This window comes from Mustela lutreola, chromosome X, assembly GCF_030435805.1.
Source record: "Mustela lutreola isolate mMusLut2 chromosome X, mMusLut2.pri, whole genome shotgun sequence".
Taxonomy (NCBI): domain Eukaryota; kingdom Metazoa; phylum Chordata; class Mammalia; order Carnivora; family Mustelidae; genus Mustela; species Mustela lutreola.
In genome coordinates this window covers 3,417,571-3,436,215 of record NC_081308.1, presented here as the reverse complement: position 1 = coordinate 3,436,215, position 18,645 = coordinate 3,417,571, and the positions used below count along the sequence as shown (strand labels likewise).

Sequence of the window (18,645 nt, the reverse complement as noted above, 5' to 3'; positions counted from 1 at the left end):
AAAGAAGAATTTTACAACAAAAAGGATCTTGCCTTTATTTCTGTTTTCTGCTAGACCACATTTCTCTCCTAGACCACATTATTTGCTATTCACTGAAATGGTACTTTTTTTTTTTTTTTTTTTTTTTGGTGAAATGTGTGTGCCTATATCCTATGCAAAACAACTAATTAAGGATCTCTAGCACTAGGCCTTAGGCATGAGTATTTTTTAAAAGGTGTCCAGATGTTTAGTGTAGGCAGGGAGGGTGATGACATCTTTGGTGTTGGCCACTTCTTTGAAACTAATATGTGTTTAACCGCATAACCCAAGAATCTAGAAATATTGGTAAATTTCCCATTTCAGTGGGACAGATGAGAGAAGGTACAAAAAGCACTTTGTAAATGATGAAAGCTGTTTTGCATGAAGAGGCTAGCTGTTGTTTGAAGGTTCTCTTTAAAGGCCATGGTCAATCAAATAATGTTTTTCTTCATTTGATTTTTTCTTTTTGTCCTGAAAGTATTTAAAAGTAGAATTTTACTATTAAAAAAAAAAAAAAGTGTTCAGTAATAGGATCCTTCTTGCAAACTGAACACAATGCCATGTGTTGGATTCCCCCCTGTTGAAAACTAGCCATGATTTCACATTGAGCAAATTAGGTAGAGTGACATCCAAGTTCTCCCTAGGATGAAGAGTATTCATTGGCCTTTTAAGTCAACCTTGGATAATGAGAACAAAAGTATTCCATTTTCCATCATTTGCTTTGGACTTTACTCAAGGTAGACACGTTCTGGAGGTGCTTTACTTAAGTGAATATAAGTTTTAAAAAATGTTGAAGTGGGACGCCTGGGTGGCTCAGTTGGTTAAGCAGCTGTCTTCGGCTCAGGTCATGATCCCAGCGTCCTGGGATCGAGTCCCACATCGGGCTACTTGCTCTGCAGGGAGCCTGCCTTTCCCTCTGACTCTGCCTTTCACTCTGTCTGCCTGTGCTCGCTCTCATTCTCTCTCTCTCTTACAAATAAATAAATAAATAAAATCTTTAAAAAAAAATGTTGAAGTGATGTGAAGGGATCTAACAAGTTGAGTACTTTTGTGGACATTTTCAAGGACCTTGACTCTTAGCGGGAGACATGTCTGTCCAGATCTCATAGCCAGCACGTGCAGTACTGGTGTCTTTGCTTGTAGCATTACAAACAGATTGCTATAGACCAAGTGCCTTGGAAACAACAGACATTTACTTCTTATGCTTCTGGAGCCTAGAAGAGGAGGGTTCTACCATGGTCATGGTCTTAGGAGGACCGTCTTGTGGGTTGCAGACTGCTGACTTCCCATTGTGTCCCTGCTTGGCCAGCTCTGTGGTTTCTTCTAATAAGGTACCGATCCCATTCAGGGGTTACCCTCCACCCTTATGACAAAATCGTCTTCCAAAGGTGCCACCTCTTAATGGTAAACCTAGAACCTGAGGATTAGGATTTCAACATAGGAATCTTGGGTCCATTGTGAGGGGGACTGGAAGGGGGGTTGGCATTTGTGTCTGTACAGGCATCCTACTTGATTAAGTAGATTCAGCCTAATGTGTAGGTAGCCCATTTATGGACACTAGAATTCAAAGGATTTTCCCCATGGGAACTTGTAGCTTCCTAGTTTTTGTTTGGGGTGATGGAAATACTTTGGAAATAGTCAAGGCTGACAGTTTCGTGTCACTGTGAATACAATGATTCCTATTGAATTGCACACTTAGAAATGATGAAAACAGAAAAATGTATACTATACACACACACACACACACACATACATATCTTTATGGGATTTTTCATTTTAGTTGTGCTCAATTTAAGGACAGTGTGAGGCAGGATGAGGATATAATACCCACATATAATTTTTTTCCTCAAAAATAAACCAAATTCCCTCACAAAGACACAAAATGAACAGCCTTTCAGGTGCCCAAGATAAGCATAAATTTGGTTACAATTTCTGCAGATGAAGCAAAAAAGAAAAAAAAAAATAGAGAGAGAAACATTTGATGTTGAGATTTTTCTATCTGGCAAGAGAAAGCTTTTTCCTTTTCCTTCTGCTTCTTTACGATATGGGTTTGGTGACAATAGAGGAGGTTGTGCCTGAAGGTTCCTGGTTCTCTTTTTTCTTGGGTGGCTGGCAAATTCACTGATGACATTAAGAAAAGTATGTGAAAACCTGAGACGACCTTGCTCTGTGGAGACTCTGCCCTTGCATGTAATGACCGCCTACGCTCTTGAACCGAGAAAATCACTACCTTGGTTCTGCTCAGTTTACTCTTAAAAAGCCGAGCCTGGATGACTACATCTTCCAAATGCAAGTAGGAATCCTGTTTGATGTTTACGGTCTACCCCTGGGTTGTATCACTAGAGATTCCACTTCTATGGTCCTGGATGGAGTTTACCTGTATCCATTCTTCCTGAGAATTCAGAGTGGTTCCAATGAATCCGTCCCCCAGTTCTGGCTCGAAGTACCATGGAGGCTGGGAAAGGGTGGTCCTAACTCTCCCGGGGAACAGAGTGACAGAAGCAGAGCTGCCCATAACAAATGTGCTCTGGAGTCAAAAGGACACCTGTACCTGGAGATACTCAGGGACATTTCTTTCTTTCTCAGTGGGTCATTCTCAATGTAGCTGAGTCACATAATAGGAGACAGCATATGATCATGGGGCAGAAGCATCTGGGAGAAGGGTTGAGCACATTTTTCTCGGAGTCCCTATTTTTAGCACTTTGTGCCCTTGTCTGTCAGGTGTGCAACCTTGAAACTGTTGTGATGGTAATGAAATGAGTCTATGCTATGCTTTAACCTTTGCAATAATTGTATCTTTCCTTCTATCTGTGGTTCATTCCTCCCTCCCTCCCCCTCTCCATCCCTCATCCATCCATCCCTCTATCTATCTATCTATCTATCTATCTATCTATCATCTATGTATCTATCCATCCATCTGTCCATCCAGCCATCCAGCCAGCCACCCACCCACCCACTAAGCCACCTACCCAGCCACACATCCATCCACTCAACCATCCATCCAACCATCCATCCATCCATCCAACCATCCACTCAACCATCCAACCATCCATCCATCCATCCATCCAACCATCCACTCAACCATCCATCCATCCATCCATCCAACCATCCAACCATCCATCCAACCATCATCCATCCATCCATCCAACCATCCAACCATCCATCCAACCATCCATCCGACCATCACTCTCTCCCACCTTCCCTCTCACCCTCCCTCCATCCATTCTTCTATCCATTATCTATGTATCTATGTATCCATTTGACATCTATCTTTCTCTCTATCCTTCTATCCATCCATCCATCCATGCATCCATCCACCCACCCACACATCCACCCACCCACACAGCCACCCATCCATCCATCCACTCAAACATCATCCATACTTCTATCCATCATCTGTCCCTCCCTCCTTCAATCTTCAGTCTAGTTATCCATCTGGATTTCAATGTCTAAAATGGTGTGGTAAGAATGAATATGGTATTAAGGACCCAGATTTGTGGTAATTTGTTATAGCCATAATAGGAAACTAATATACTACATCATTTAATTTGTATTTGCTTGCTGTCAATCACTGATGTTAGGACATGAGTTTCAGGTGGTTGAAGGTACAGTTCAGCTGGTTCATTACATCTTCACCACAAGGACAATGAGTGCCTGGAATTTTGTAGGCACCCATGACGATCTGGTAAATGGAGCTGCACTTCACTGACTTAAATGAATTAATGCCAGATGTCTATTAAATATTTTATATCCATTACATCTTTATTTTAAGATCCGTTCTTGTTCTGCAGGTGACTCCAACTCTAGTTTTGCTTGTGCTTTTTGGCCATTGAAAGGTTAATCATATTTGGTTGAATCTGAGGGTGATGGTCAAAATTCAGGGGACCCAATGTGATCTCCACATGCTGTCTGTATAGGGAGCACCTGATATGTTCTTGACTCTGGAAAATTACTTTGTTGAAGCAAAGCTTGGTGCGATAACATTCCTTAAGTGGAGAATCAGTACGAATTTAAGTTTAATCTTCAAGGACAGAGTTACCGGGGCACCTGGCTGGCTCAATGAGTAGAGCAGGCAATTTCCATCTAGGGTTTGTGAGTTGAAGGCTTACATTGGGTTTAGAGATTACTTAACATCTTAAAAAAAAAAAAAAAAAGAGCAGAAAGTTAACCTCTTTTTTAGTTGAATTGACTCATACCTGTTTTATTATATGATCTGTTTAATATGTTTGTTTGATATTTTTCAATGAGAAGTCTTCATTTCTGCCTTTTAAGTTTCTCAGGAAAGCCTTCCCTTCATCTTCAGGTGCCATACTGGGACAGAGTTGTCAAAAATGATGATGGTATTTGTAACAATAAACGCTAGTACAGTACGAGGTAGAGTGGTTTGCCGTCGCCACCCACAAATCAGGAGCGTCTCCTGGTCAGTGAATACAGAATTGCAAAGATCTCATCTCCAGCCCTCCGCGAAATGGCCTTTAGTTTCTACATGAGATTAGACTACATTCCTACCTCTGAAAATTAGCCACGACTGCAGTTCCTATATGCAAATTTTAAAAAGTCCGGAAAGTCATCCCACGTCTGCGTTGTGGTTGTGGGTAACAGGGTCTTGAGAGCGGTGTGCATACGAGCTAGTCATCTTTGGGAAGAAAAGTAGCAAAAACTGCAAACACACTGACATTACAAAAGTTACAAACGTAATATATAATAAGTGAGAACGTAACAAAGCAGAGAGCATTTCAGATCTTAAACCAAAGGCACGAGTTCCTACTCTCAATTCTAGAAAATATCATCTTCAAAAACCTCTCTGTTCCTGAAACTAAACTTTTCCATCGGGATTTTAGCTCTTCCCTATGTTCTTTTGCTTATTGTTACTCATGCGTGTGCTATTGCATCTAAGATCTTACTGTTTTTTCTTAATTAGAACAATTTCTGTATCAGTGCTCTAGGTTTGCCAGAGAAAATCAGTGGTGGAAAGCTTAGGGTTACTTCTGGGCACAAAAAAGATGATGTGAGCTAGGAGACAATGTTGGATTGTGATCGTGTTGGAAAAGAATGCCTTGTCCTTAAACATTTAGTTATTCTGATTGTCTTATGGAAACATAAGAACAGGACAGATTAGCTGTGGTCTGCCCCTGGATAGTACCTAGCAGTAAGAACTCACAACTAATACTATCATGTCCAATACCATCTTTGTTTATAGTCGAGGGTAGGAAGGAATATCTAAACAGTGTAGCATATTTTGAATTAATGTACTTTAGAACAGATTATGAGAATTATGTTAAAAATAGGATTGTATAAATTATCTTTTCTCCTATATGCACTCTATAGGGCTCTGAATACCATATAGGGACAAAATGTGTGTCTTCTGTGCTTCGTAAATATACTTTCATGGAAAAACTAGGACTTTCAATTCTAATCAGCTTTAAAATCTTCTTTTTTTAAATCCACATATCTTTGACAAGGTTGCATTAATGTCATGAGTACAACATAGGGATTCCACAAGGGGGTACGTTATGCTGTGCTCAACACTAGAGTGGCAACTGTCACCTGTGGTCCTAACATATTCTTATTAAAACCAAATAGAAACATGCAAATGCGAAAAAAAAAAAAAAAAAAAAAAAAGAAGAAGAAGAGGAAGTAGTGTAAGCTTTCAAGACATCATTGGAAATCTACTTGAATACTCTATTTCTCCCCAACTTTTAGTTTATTTCTTGGGTCATCATAGGTACATATAAATGTGGAGGCAATGACACAGGTAATTCAGACCATGGATGAAAGCTATATTATGGGGTGGTTTGGGGTTTTCTTTTTCTTTCTTTTATTTATTTATTTTTTCTTTCTTTCTTTCTTTCTTTTTTTTTTTATTTGCTTTAAGCAAATTTTGTTTAATTTTCCTTTAAGCACATACCAAACACTTAATAAACAGAATCAACAAATGCATATGCCTCACCTTCACACCAAATCATTCCCCACACAACACAGGCAACCAGACAGCATTAAAATATCCTTCATCATCTAAGTCAGAGTCTAGGTAGACCAGTAATCCGTTTTCCCTCTGGACTCAACTTCCTTTGCTAACAGGGCATCTCTCCGTACTGGCTGTGCGAGTACCTGTGGAACAGGTAAATAGCCACGTGTCTGTCATCGAAGAAGTCAGAAGAGTCGCTGAGCGTGTGTGAGCACACCCTGAGTCCACCAGGAGCAGGGCTCCTTCCCCACTCCATTCCCCGGGCAATGCTCTGGGGTAGTTCCTCTCCTCCTTTCAATTCAGTGAGAAAACTGGGACTTGGACATCTTCAGCTACATGCCCGAGGCGTCCCTGCAGATTCCAGCTGACTCTGACCGCGGCACACACGGTAACCCGCTATTAAATGACACACATGTATCCGTCCTAGAAGAGTGGGAAGTTCTATAGTGGAAATACGCTCAAAGTAATTTTCGGAGCTGAGAGATTGGAGACAATCAGGAAACGCTGGAGAAGGGACACGCAGAGGTAGAGGGAAAGAAAGCAAGGCCTCTGAATTCCTTCTTACGGGGTTGGAGCAGGGAGCAGATGCAGTTGGTCTCCATTCCATGAACAAAGAGAAATAGTGAGGCCAGGTCTACAGGAGGAAGTCCAGTTTAGGCACTGTGGACCAGGCAGCTTCAAGGCTCACAGCAACCCTTTACAGAGTATCCTGGAAGCAGCCAACTGGGTTTAAAATCCAACAAATACAGGGGGTGCCTGGGGGGCTCAGTCATTAAACATCTGCCTTCGGCTCAGGTCATGATCCACGTATCCTGGGTTCGAGTCCCGTGTTGGGCTCCCTCTTCAGCAGGAAGCCTGCTTCTCCATCTCCAGTTCTCCCTGCTTGTGTTCCCTCTCTTGCTATCTCTCTCTCTCTGTAATAAGTAAATAAAATCTTAAAACAAGAAAATCAAAGAGATAGAGAAATGCAAGCCTTATCCTGGGGTCAGTCAAAAAAGGAAACTAGTGTTTGTGTGATTGCTAAAGAGCCAGCTACAAATTGGGGGGAAAATGTAAACCCACATTTAGAATTAAGTGCAAAATTCACCTATAACCACATTCCCAGAATTAGGCACTATTACTTGTTGGATTTCCTTGCAGAGTTTGTATTTTACACCTCGCTTTATTATGTTAATACACATGGGATCTTAGGACCCAGGATTCAGCAGTTCATTGATTTCCCTTGAGAGATCTTACCCATGTTTCTGTGTCCCCGAGAATGAAGACCCTCTCCACATAGGCATTATATGGTTCAACCAACAGAATTCGTGCAACATATATTTTATTCATGAACTCCGAGATTGCTGTCATCCCTTATTTTCAAAATTACAATCAATAAATATTGATCTTTTGGTGCATGGCTACCTCTGGACAATCAAATCAAGATGCATTTATTTTAATAGAAATGGACCTTGGGGATCAAAGGGTCTTAGGGTTATCTTCATGGTATGGGCGTGAGTTGGAAACAGCCAGGATGGAGAAGTGAACAGGATGTCTTGTCTTGGGCACTGGGATGCAGACCCAGCAGAGAAACGAGGTTGGCTTGGAGGGGATCACACCCCAGACATAATGGCCATGGCCAGAATTTCATCACCGTGAAACTTAACTAACCGAGAACCTTCACATTTTGCAATACACAAAACTGTGTTGATCATCTTGTATTCTGTCTCCAGAGTATGATTTTGGTTTTAGGGTGTCCGTTAATACAATTCCAACTAAAGTGCTTTAAAAACACCTGTGCAGCCTTGTTCTCAGCTGCAGTGCAGGACATAGAATATCCTTTCTGGAACTAATGTAAGGAATCCCGTTAACAACTTAACGGTCCCCGTGTTTGGAAACCTGTGCCATAGAGATCACCTGTCCTCATAATTGTCTTTGATGTATTCGCCTGATGTTGGAAATGGGTTTTGACCCTGTATGACATTGATGCGGTCATCAAATGACTCCTATCATCTGTAAGTAAATTTAAAAACTACAAATAGAGACACTAAATTTTAAGAGCTTCCCCTCATTGGGCTTACAGAATTGGAGTATGTCCCTCCCACCCATAGGAATAGACTCTTTCGTCAAATCATGCCTTATTCCACCAAGAAAACTCAAGTTTCACATTATAACAGAGGCACCCACTGAAGGAGTTCCTGTAAACATCAGAGAAGATAGATTTGCATGCATTTCGCTGATTTTTTTGTCTTCACGCCTCTGCCCGAATTCTCATCACACATTTCTTTCTGGGCTCATTGATGTGACCTAAAATAAATCCCATCTCTTCTCATTGGAGAATCTTTATGCAAACATGCATACCCAATACAGTGCCTCATTTTTTTTTTTTTTTTACATGATCTAGAATTTCATTCAACACGCAGAGGGATAATGGGATTTCTGGTGTTCAGGCATTTCTGGGGGACCATATTTTAAAGCAGCCACTGGACAAGGGAGCCTGTCTCTTGGGTGAATGTCTATTTTCTTGCTCCTTCCAGGGCTTTGAATGAAACTTGGTATCAATCTCGTGTCAGCATGTCTCAGTTGGAGGGTCTGTTTTGTATCTTTCTTCCATTGTTGCATTGTTGGGGTGGGATGGGGGGAGCTGACGGATTTACAACCTTCATGGCAGAGACCTCACATCTCCAAAGCCAAATGTTTCGGCAGCTGAAATGCTTCAAAGAGGTGTAGCCAAGAGTGCTTATCAGTGAAAGAAGCCATTTGTTTAAAATCTCTGGTTTTAGCCAGCCCAGGGGCTGCTTCTGTTCATTCATGGGCTGCATATAGGGGGAATTAAGTCCCCCGCGGTGGGACAGACTTTTAAGGATGCTTTCTACCCGCTTGGTGATGTGCCTGGCTGTTTCCAAATTGATTATCTGCTCTCACGTTCGTAGAATTCCCTGGGAATAAATGCCTATACATCTCCAATCTGCATAATATCAAATACCTCATTTCCACCGTCGGAGTAGCGAAGGAATACCCTCTTGCAGACCAAATAAAATTGTTCCCATTCACTGTATACCTGCAATGGAAACTCTGCCTTGTGGGTTGTTTAAATTACAATAGAAGGGGGGGGGGGAAGAGAAGAAGTCCCTGGGTGTTGCAGTAAATGAAGATTCTGTAAGCAAGAAACTATGGAAACACCAACTTCCAAAAAAAAAAAAAAAAGGAACCACTTCGTTTGCTGAACTTTAGAGATGCATGGAGGGCTGTTTCCCTCAGGACTTTTGGAAGGAATTCAGAATCGCAAAGATCCAGTCTTTCAATAGGAGGCTGTGAGGAGAGCTCAGATTCGCCAGGGTATAGAATATTAATTAGCCTGGCCTTTGAGAGGTTACAGCAGACACGTTTTTTGCACGGGAGGGGCTCCACGTTCATAAAGGCGGGTGATTTACCGTATGTTGCAAATCCTTGCCCTGCTCCACGGAAACAAAATAAGCAAATAGGTCATTCTGGGAGCGTTGACAAGGAGGTACGGGGCGGGGGGTGCGGTGCGGAGAGAGGTTGCAGACGAAGGATGGGTTAAATAAAGGCAGAGCAGTTCTGCCAAAAAATTACTAGAGCCTTTAAGATTTAATCACCTCTTTTCCTTAATGGGGAAAGAGAGGCTTGTCTTACAGTTATTCTATGGAACCCAAACAGTCATTAGGACCCAGTTTCATACATAAAGCTGCATGAAAAGGGGCTTTTCTCCCAAGCAGAGGGCGACGCATTTTATGAGAAACGGTGTAAAAGGTTGGGCGATGAATGCCACAGCCAGGGAACAGTCGCTGGCCTGAAACGCTAATTAGTAATTGCTAATTAACTGAGGGAGGGGCTGGTAACGTCGGAACGTTCCCACTCATCACCGCTCATCTCAGCTCCGTCCCTGTGAAACGCCGCAGAAGCCTGGATCTGCGGGACGTGCCCTAAATGCACAACCTTGCAGGTTCCATCTTGCGTCTGTCTGCAGATAAAGGAGATGGTGAAGCTTATCGTCGCAATTTTAGAAGGTCTGCCCCCCCACCAAAAAAAAAGCCCTCCCGAGACTTTACCTGAAACCCGACCCATTCATTTCTGTTACCTGTCCAGCTCACACTATGCATTTTTTCCTCAGGTGCCCGGGGAACGAAGAAGCCTCGCTTCCTAACGGGTCAAAGCCTTCGTCCTCTCCTTATTCTGTTTGAGGTTCTACAGGCCCACTCTGGAGAGCTCTTCAATGGGTTGTCAGCTTCTCGTGGAGGGCGGGCGGGCGGTTTGATGACCTCGGTTCCGACACCTGTTCTTTCAGGGCCCGAATCTGTCCAGGCTACCATCGGCACTGCAGCAGGTGGTCACAGGAACTTAATCAGCGCTAATTGGAAGGAGGGGAATGGCTTGGCCCTTGGAAAGGCAGGGGAAGAAGGAACGCACATCATTGAGGGCTTGGGGGCAGGGGCACATGACTCATTAAAATGGTTAAAACATCATTTTTATGACTTGCACTTTTTGGAGGGGAGGGTCAGAAGGCTTCCGCAAGAAAGAAAGGGATATAAAGTTGGGTTAATGTCCGTATAATAAATAACGTTGGCAGGCGTTCACAATCGTCGTTCTGAATTTCAGCAGGAGAGCGTCTGTGGAAAGGCGTCAAACGTCCGAGGGAAGCCTTTTTTCCAGGTTACGATCTTTGTGCCACATGGAACAGGCAAGGAGTCCGACATCCATGTGGTCCTTTATTCCCGTCAATGCCCTTTTTTTTTTTTTTTGCAGATTTTAAGGGGGAATTAAGAATTTGATGCCGTAAGAACAGGAATCTTCCTTCTTCTTGAAATAAAACGTACCAGCTCGTCCCGTTTTAGGGACAGTCGGGGGGATTTGAATATATGTGTGGTCCTTTGGGTAAGATTAAAGACTTGTGTGTTTCTGCGTGTGAGTCTAAAATTTTTTCTGTAGGGGAAGTTAACAGGTGCACGTTAACGAAGACTGGGATCTCATGATACCTGTCGTTGACTCGAAACTGAAGCATTAAAAGGAATGAAATGACAACATTAATATGAAATTAAATGGGAAAAAGCCGACCTATGTTGCTTTTATATACACGCTCGGTCTCTTAAACACCAACGCAGAAATTCCAGCAGCCCAACACATACCCTCATTTTTCCTGAAAAACCTCTTTTGGCCTGGAAAACTTCTTTTGGGATTTTCCCTGAAAAACGCCTTTTAGGAGACTTTTTCACTTTTGCAACCTGCATGTGCACAGGAGCGATAAGTTGAATCTGGTCCAATGCATAGTCTCTGCTATGGTCAGGTGTGACAGACATTTTAGACGGTTTAGACGGATGGTGCCTGATAGGCGAGCCCTGTGCAAACCCACAGATGATACATTGTATCATAGGGTCAACGTTGCAACAATGACTCACATAGCCTCATCCTCCCTGCCGTGCAAGTGTTGCTTCTCACTTAGAGGGAGACCCGCCAAGAATGAGATGCGTTTTCAAGGACCAGCGACGGGCACGTGCTTTTTATAGTTGACCACCTGAAAGATCCTGTTTTCTCTTGCAGGGTTTTTAAGTACCGGCGACCAGGCGGCCAAAGGCAACTACGGGCTCCTGGATCAGATCCAGGCGCTACGGTGGATTGAGGAGAACGTCGGGGCCTTCGGCGGCGACCCCAAGAGAGTGACCATCTTCGGCTCCGGGGCGGGAGCCTCATGCGTCAGTCTGTTGACCTTGTCGCACTATTCAGAAGGTAACAAGGGCATCCCCGAGCTGGTGCACGGCCCCCGGGGCTGAGCCAGAAACGCACACGGAGTGCAGATCCCAGGGACACTTTGTGTCTCTTGCAGCTGAAAATCCCCATCTTGGTTTAGGTTCTAGAAGCTCATTCTCGAGAGCTCCCTCTCTTGCTCTTTCTCCTCCTCCTCCTCTTCCTCTTCTTATTTTATAGATTTTATTTATTTATCTGAAAGACAGAGAGAGAAACAGACTTTCCCCATAAGTACGGAGCCCGATGCGGGACTCGATCCCAGGACCCCAGGATCATGGCCTTGAGCCAAAGGCAGATGCTTAACAACTAAGCCACCCAGGTGCCCCCCGTTCTTCGAACTCAGCTTTCGTTCCCTGTAAACTATATTTTGTCATCTAGGTTCAATGAACAATTAGATACCAGTTGCAACACTTGGGAGAAAAATGGGTCCTTCAGAAAGTCCCAACGCTTTTGCTTCTGTCTTTCTGACTTGATTCGGTCAACTTTAAATTTTGTCATTTCGGTCAATGTTCGATTCAGTCAACTTCTCCTCTCAACTTGGGAAAGATAATACAGAAGAGAAACAGGGATTTGGGTAAGGGTTGCAGATTTGTTCATTCAGTAAGCAATGGGGCTCGTGGCCATGGGATTTTTTTTTTTCTTTTTCTTTTTTCTTTTTTAAATCACTGGTCTGGGGCAACCATATGGCACAGTCCATTAAGTGTCTGACTCTTGATCTCAGCTCAGGTCATGATCTCAGGGTCCTGTGATCCTGCCCTGCATCAGGGTCCATGCTGAGCGTAAAGCCTACTTACGTGTCCCCCCTTCTGTCTTGCTCTACTACTCCCTCCACATAAAACAATTTTTAAAAATTAATTTAATAATAATAATAATAATAATAATAAACCTAACCACTCCAACTCAAGGTGGCTCCCTTACATCCATTGGTAAACTGTAGCACTGAAGGGGAACCTTGAAGCTCATCTACTCCAAAGCCACCATTTATAAAAAGGAAACGAAAGCCCAGAGAGGTTGGTTAACCCAGCTAGGGTCACACAGCAATGAGAGAGCCCGGCAAGAAACAAAGCTTCCCAGACCTCAATTCAAACCGTCGTTTGAATTCCCATCATTCCCCCAAGACCAACAAACATCGGGGATGACTAAAGGGCAGTCCTGGTCTTCTGTCCAGAACAGACTTGCCTTACAGATTCAGGAACATCTCTGCAAATTCCCCATGGCCTCCCCTTAGCTGGTATTTTACGGACTAACTGCTTTTCCACTTTAATTTTCCTTAGGAAATAAGCGTTCAGCTTGAGTAGAAATTTTCACTGGTCCCAGGCACCAATGTGACAAGTGGATTCTCAGCGTAGTTTGGACATTCAGAACTCACTTGCCAATAACATGCTCAGTGCAGGGACCCAAAGCAACCGTCAGTCCAATCCAAGCAGACAGACTTGTAGGTGACTTCATAGTATCTAAGGAAAGCTCGAATTCAGGCCTCACACTTATATCATCCCTTTGTTTTTACAAAAATGAAAAAGTGCATAATGAGAGGGGACATTGGTGATATCCATTCTTATAGCATTCCAGAAAATATTGGGATTTTCCCATTTGTCAAGGGATAGAATCCCAGATCTCGAGTGAACAAGTAGTCAGGACCAGCTTCCATAATAAACAAAAGAAACCAAATGTAGGGAGCCTGGGTGGCTCAGTGGGTTAAGCCGCTGCCTTCGGCTCAGGTCATGATCTCAGGGTCCTGGGATCGAGTCCCACGTCGGGCTCTCTGCTCAGCAGGGAGCCTGCTTCCTCCTCTCTCTGCCTGCTTCTCTGCCTACTTGTGATCTCTCTCTGTCAAATAAATAAATAAAATCTTAAAAAAAAAAAAAAAGAAACCAAATGTAATTGGAGAAAGAGCATAATTACTTAAATTGAGCAATCAGAAATGAGCGAGCTCTGTGGCAAGACTGCGTCTGGGTCAAGGTTCTGCAAAGCAGGTTTTCAGAACAACCCAGAAAGACAGAAATACCCAGACTGTCAGCCTTAGAATGGTACTTCTAGCCATGTCGTCTAAAAAACAGTCACCATGTGCATGAAAAAGGATGTTTTCGTGAAGATGTTCACCATGGCATTATAATTTTTTTAAAGATTTTATTTATTTATTTGACAGAGATCACAAGTAGGCAGAGAGTCCAATAGGGGCTCAATCCCAGGACCCTGAGATCATGACCTGAGCCAAAGGCACAGACTTTAACCCATGGAGCCACTCAGGTGCCCCTCACCATGGCATTAGAACAAAGACTCAAAGGAAAAGCTCCAAGGTTATAAAGACGAGAAGGTGATAAGGAACAGGTGCATGTGTTCGAAGGAACAGTAATTAGCACCAAGAACTGTGGAGCAGGTGTCCGGTTCCCTGAGAAACACCATCAAAGCTGTACATTTGTTGGGCTCAGTCGTATAAAATAGAACGTTGACGCAGGGGGGAACAGCCAGGTGAGCCTGAATGACCCTAAAATGCAGACCTGACTTGTATTTTCTGGTCTGAATGACGGGTAGCATTTTTCTTTATCCAATTTTTCAAGTGTTATCCGGGATTGTATTCTGGATCTCACACACACGTGTGCACACAAACACACACACAGACACACACCTCCATCCATCAAAGCCAATCAGTGTCATAGGAAGAAAAAAAAAAAAGGTAACTTGCAGGAATACTTTTCGTCATCCTGATAATTTTAACTTGTGAAAATCATCCTGATGATTTTAACCATAGATCCAGCATTGACATCATTTCTTTTCCGTGTCCACACGTGAATCTTGAGGGCTAAACACACCCGTCCAGAGCTGTACGTCTCTGGGAGCATCACCAGCTCTAGGAGACTGGCCCCCAACGACTTTGATGTTGCATTGAGCAAAGCCAGATCCATTTAAGATCTCTTGGGCAATGCTCCAATCTGCAGAATCAGATCTTCCTGATTGCACTCGTGCTTTTCCCCCTTTGATTGCTTGCATGACCTTAAAACTCTACAGGGCACGACCTTCTGGGCACCCAGCTGAATTACTCTTCCAGGAACTCCCGAGACATCGGAGCTCCATCATGCTGGAATTTTAGAAAATATCAGGAAGAGACAAGAAAGAGAATGCTATCATTTTATACCCATCATCTCTTCTCCTGTAGTAGTGAAAAATAGAGGGTTTACAAAAAAAAAAAATTTTTTTTTACTTCCTGACATTCGTATACTACATGGATCTGATAGAAATTTGTAAGCTACCCAGAAGTTTACTCATCAAATTCTCCAATTTTTTTTTTTCGTTTTTCACCAAACAGACATTTCTTAACTTGTGGCACAATACAAGACAGAAACATCTAGGCTTTGAGTTAACGTGATTCCCAGATCAGTGATTTGTGGAAAAATACATTTGGGGGGGGGGGCATACTACCCAGCATTGTTTCAGGAATCGCTAATTTAATGACTATTTGAGTTGTAAAAGTTTCACGCTGGTACTGTATGGACGCTGAAATTAGAAATATGTGTCTGAATGTATACTCTGAAATGGATTTCAGTGGATGTTTTGGGTGTTTTTGTTTGTTTGTTTTGTTTTTGTTTTGTTTTTTTCCCCCATAATGAAGTGGTACCTGGTTTAGTCAGGGAGGCAAAATGCACTTTGATGTCTTGTTGGCCCAGAGCATGTTTTTAAGGAACGGAGGAGATGATAAGTCTGTGAGGCTTTATTTACAGCATCTGGGGATGGGGATGCCAACATGACATGCAAACCAGGACGGATACATGCAATGCACTTTTTTTTTTCTTTTCTTTTAAACCACGGCAGCAACATTGTACATGCCGTTTCATTTCCGTAAACGCCGTGCGTGTGTGTGCTGCGTGCGTGAAGACCATCCCAGAAAACCAACGTCCAGCAGGCGGGGGTGGAGGGGAGGGGAAGGGGGAGAGAAAGAGATGGAAATGAGGAAAAAAAATCCTGAAAGAGCTGAATGCTACTGTATCCAGAAATTCACATGCCCGCGAGACAATCGGGGCCTTCTTTGCGAAGTAAAAGCTGCTTTTCTGTCTCTGGGGTTTTCATTTGCATGTCTACAACTTTGCACCTGCAGGTCTGTTCCAGAAGGCCATCATCCAGAGTGGCACAGCCCTGTCCAGCTGGGCGGTGAACTACCAGCCTGCCAAGTACACGCGGATATTGGCAGATAAGGTTGGCTGCAACATGCTGGATACGACCGACATGGTAGAATGTCTTCGGAATAAGAACTACAAAGAACTCATTCAGCAGACGATCACCCCCGCCACCTACCACATTTCCTTCGGCCCCGTCATCGATGGCGACGTCATCCCGGACGATCCTCAGATTCTGATGGAGCAGGGGGAGTTCCTGAACTACGACATCATGCTGGGCGTCAACCAGGGGGAAGGCCTGAAGTTTGTGGACGGCATCGTGGACAACGAAGACGGCGTGACGCCCAACGATTTTGACTTCTCCGTGTCCAACTTTGTGGACAACCTGTACGGCTACCCGGAGGGGAAAGACACGTTGCGGGAGACCATCAAATTCATGTACACGGACTGGGCTGACAAGGAAAACCCGGAGACGCGGCGGAAAACCCTGGTGGCTCTCTTCACGGACCACCAGTGGGTGGCCCCTGCCGTGGCCACGGCCGACCTCCACGCCCAGTACGGCTCTCCGACCTACTTCTACGCCTTCTACCACCACTGCCAAAGCGAAATGAAGCCCAGCTGGGCAGACTCGGCCCATGGCGATGAAGTGCCCTATGTCTTCGGGATCCCCATGATCGGCCCCACCGAACTCTTCAGCTGTAACTTCTCCAAGAATGATGTCATGCTCAGCGCGGTGGTCATGACCTACTGGACCAACTTCGCCAAAACTGGGTATGTGCTTCCTACGTCGGTTTCTTTCTTCTCTCCTAGCCTGTCTGGGTCCCCCATACGAGTGTGGCTCCCACGACTGAATGCAGACATGCTCTCATGCACACACCTGGTAACGGTGGGGGAATTTTACTAGCGTGCTCCCTGCATCACTATAAAAAAAAGCCTGTTTCCCACCTGCCGCTTCAAGGTGGAGACATACCTGGCAATTCTATTGCTCTCTGATCCCACAATTTCCAGTCTCAGTAGGACCTCTCTCCTTCGACAAGGCGATAAGGACCTGATCTCCCTGGGCAGCCTTATGAAAACCCGTGTGCCGCATGGCAGATTCTGCTTCTCGTGTACCCACGAGATAAAGCCAATCTCTTAATACATCCAAAAAACACTATGTGCATGTATATACTCTATATTTAATCAGACATATACATATATACATCCAGAGTGATTTTCTACAGTTATGAGACTTGTTTCCTATACATATACATATATTTACAAATATATTTATTCACTTAAATATGTCCTACATATTTATTTCATAAAAAGGTACATTTCATATATATGTGTGTATATATGTACATATAGGAAATAAATCTATAAACATATATAGAATATACCTAAAATGTACACAAATAGATACAAATAGATACATACATGTATCTATTTGTATCTGTATCTATATGTATATATGCATATAATTGTATATGTATCTATTTATATATATTGTATATTTGTATAGAAATAAATCTATATAAATATATAGAATACACCTAAAATGTACACAAATAGATACAAATAGATACATACATGTATCTATCTATTTGTATGTGTGTATATATATATGTATCTATTTGTACAATATAGGGAAGTATAGAAATATATGTCATTTACATATAAAATATATACATAGTATATAAATATGTGTGTGTGTTTGTATATATACATAACCTCAGAGGGAAGCTTATTGGCTCAAGTTAGTGGAAACCATATAAACCCACACATACAACAGTTCCCACCAGCGTCCCCTTGAGCAGCGTCTCTGCAAACAAGGAGACAGACTCCCCGACATTTCAAATAGCAGCAAACCTCACATCATCTTTTCATTTTTCTCTTGTCTAATAACACGATTGTGGAAACTAATGGGCTGTCATTCTCTCCTGCCGTCTCTGCTTCCTTCATTAACCTTGAGCCTTGTGCACAGAATTCACCTCAGAGCTGCCCACAGCCCCGAGGGTTGGAGGAGGTCCCCATGGCGGGCCGGGCGTCGGGCTGGAGCTCCCAGCCAGCGGCAGCCCCACAGTGCCCGAGCCCTACACAGCTCGAGACACAAGCTGTGGGGACGCCACGGGCGTCCATGCTTACTTCGGGTTCCAGTGGGGGTCATTCTTTACGGAGACCCCCAATATTCCTGGGTGGCAAGCGGTTCCAGAATATTTTGTGGTCTTAGCAAAAATATGGCGTGCTTATAGAGTGGCAAGTGTGTGGCACGGACACGCACTTGGAACTGTCAGATGTGACAAGTTTGGTCTAAGAAAGTCTCGTTTGGGGACGGGGGGGGACCACAGGATGTGTGGACCTTTGGGGAAGTTGCTGGCCTGTCGCCTGAAAATTCTCTCTTCGACAAGGACATGACTGAGGTCATGTTCACAAACATTTTTTATACCATCTTTGTTTTGCATTATTATACCAATCCTGCGGCTCCTAAAACTGGGTACTTCAGACAGTGTTGATTAAAACCACAAAAATATCTTGTCTCAGAGTTCAGATGCTGGAAGTCCGAAATGCAGGTGTTGGCAGAGCCAGGCTTCCTCTAAAACCTCTATGGGAAGGTTTCACGCTACTTCCTAGCTGCTGGTGCTTGGCAGGTGTCTTTGGCGTGGCTGTCCAGCGACGTCCTTCCAATTCATTCCTGCATCTGCCTCCCAGGCCAGCCCTCCTGGGTCTCTCTGTCTTTACATGCCCCTCTTTTTAACAGAGTGTTGGTCAGATTGGCTCTTAGAAGTCCCATCTTGACGGATGCCATCCACAATGGCCCTATTTCCA

At 43.6% G+C, this 18,645-nt stretch overlaps 1 protein-coding gene across 8 annotated transcripts in view; it reads left to right on the top strand.

Annotated features, from left to right (window-relative positions):
* The window catches only part of NLGN4X (neuroligin 4 X-linked), a 301,233-nt gene that overhangs the window by 271,862 nt on the left and 10,726 nt on the right, over positions 1-18,645 (top strand). For all 8 annotated transcript variants that reach the window (XM_059158040.1, XM_059158041.1, XM_059158046.1 and 5 more), the window contains 2 exons: positions 11,525-11,710; positions 15,819-16,608. In XM_059158040.1, the coding sequence (XP_059014023.1) occupies positions 11,525-11,710; positions 15,819-16,608 (976 nt within the window). The remainder of the gene's footprint in view (positions 1-11,524; positions 11,711-15,818; positions 16,609-18,645) is intronic.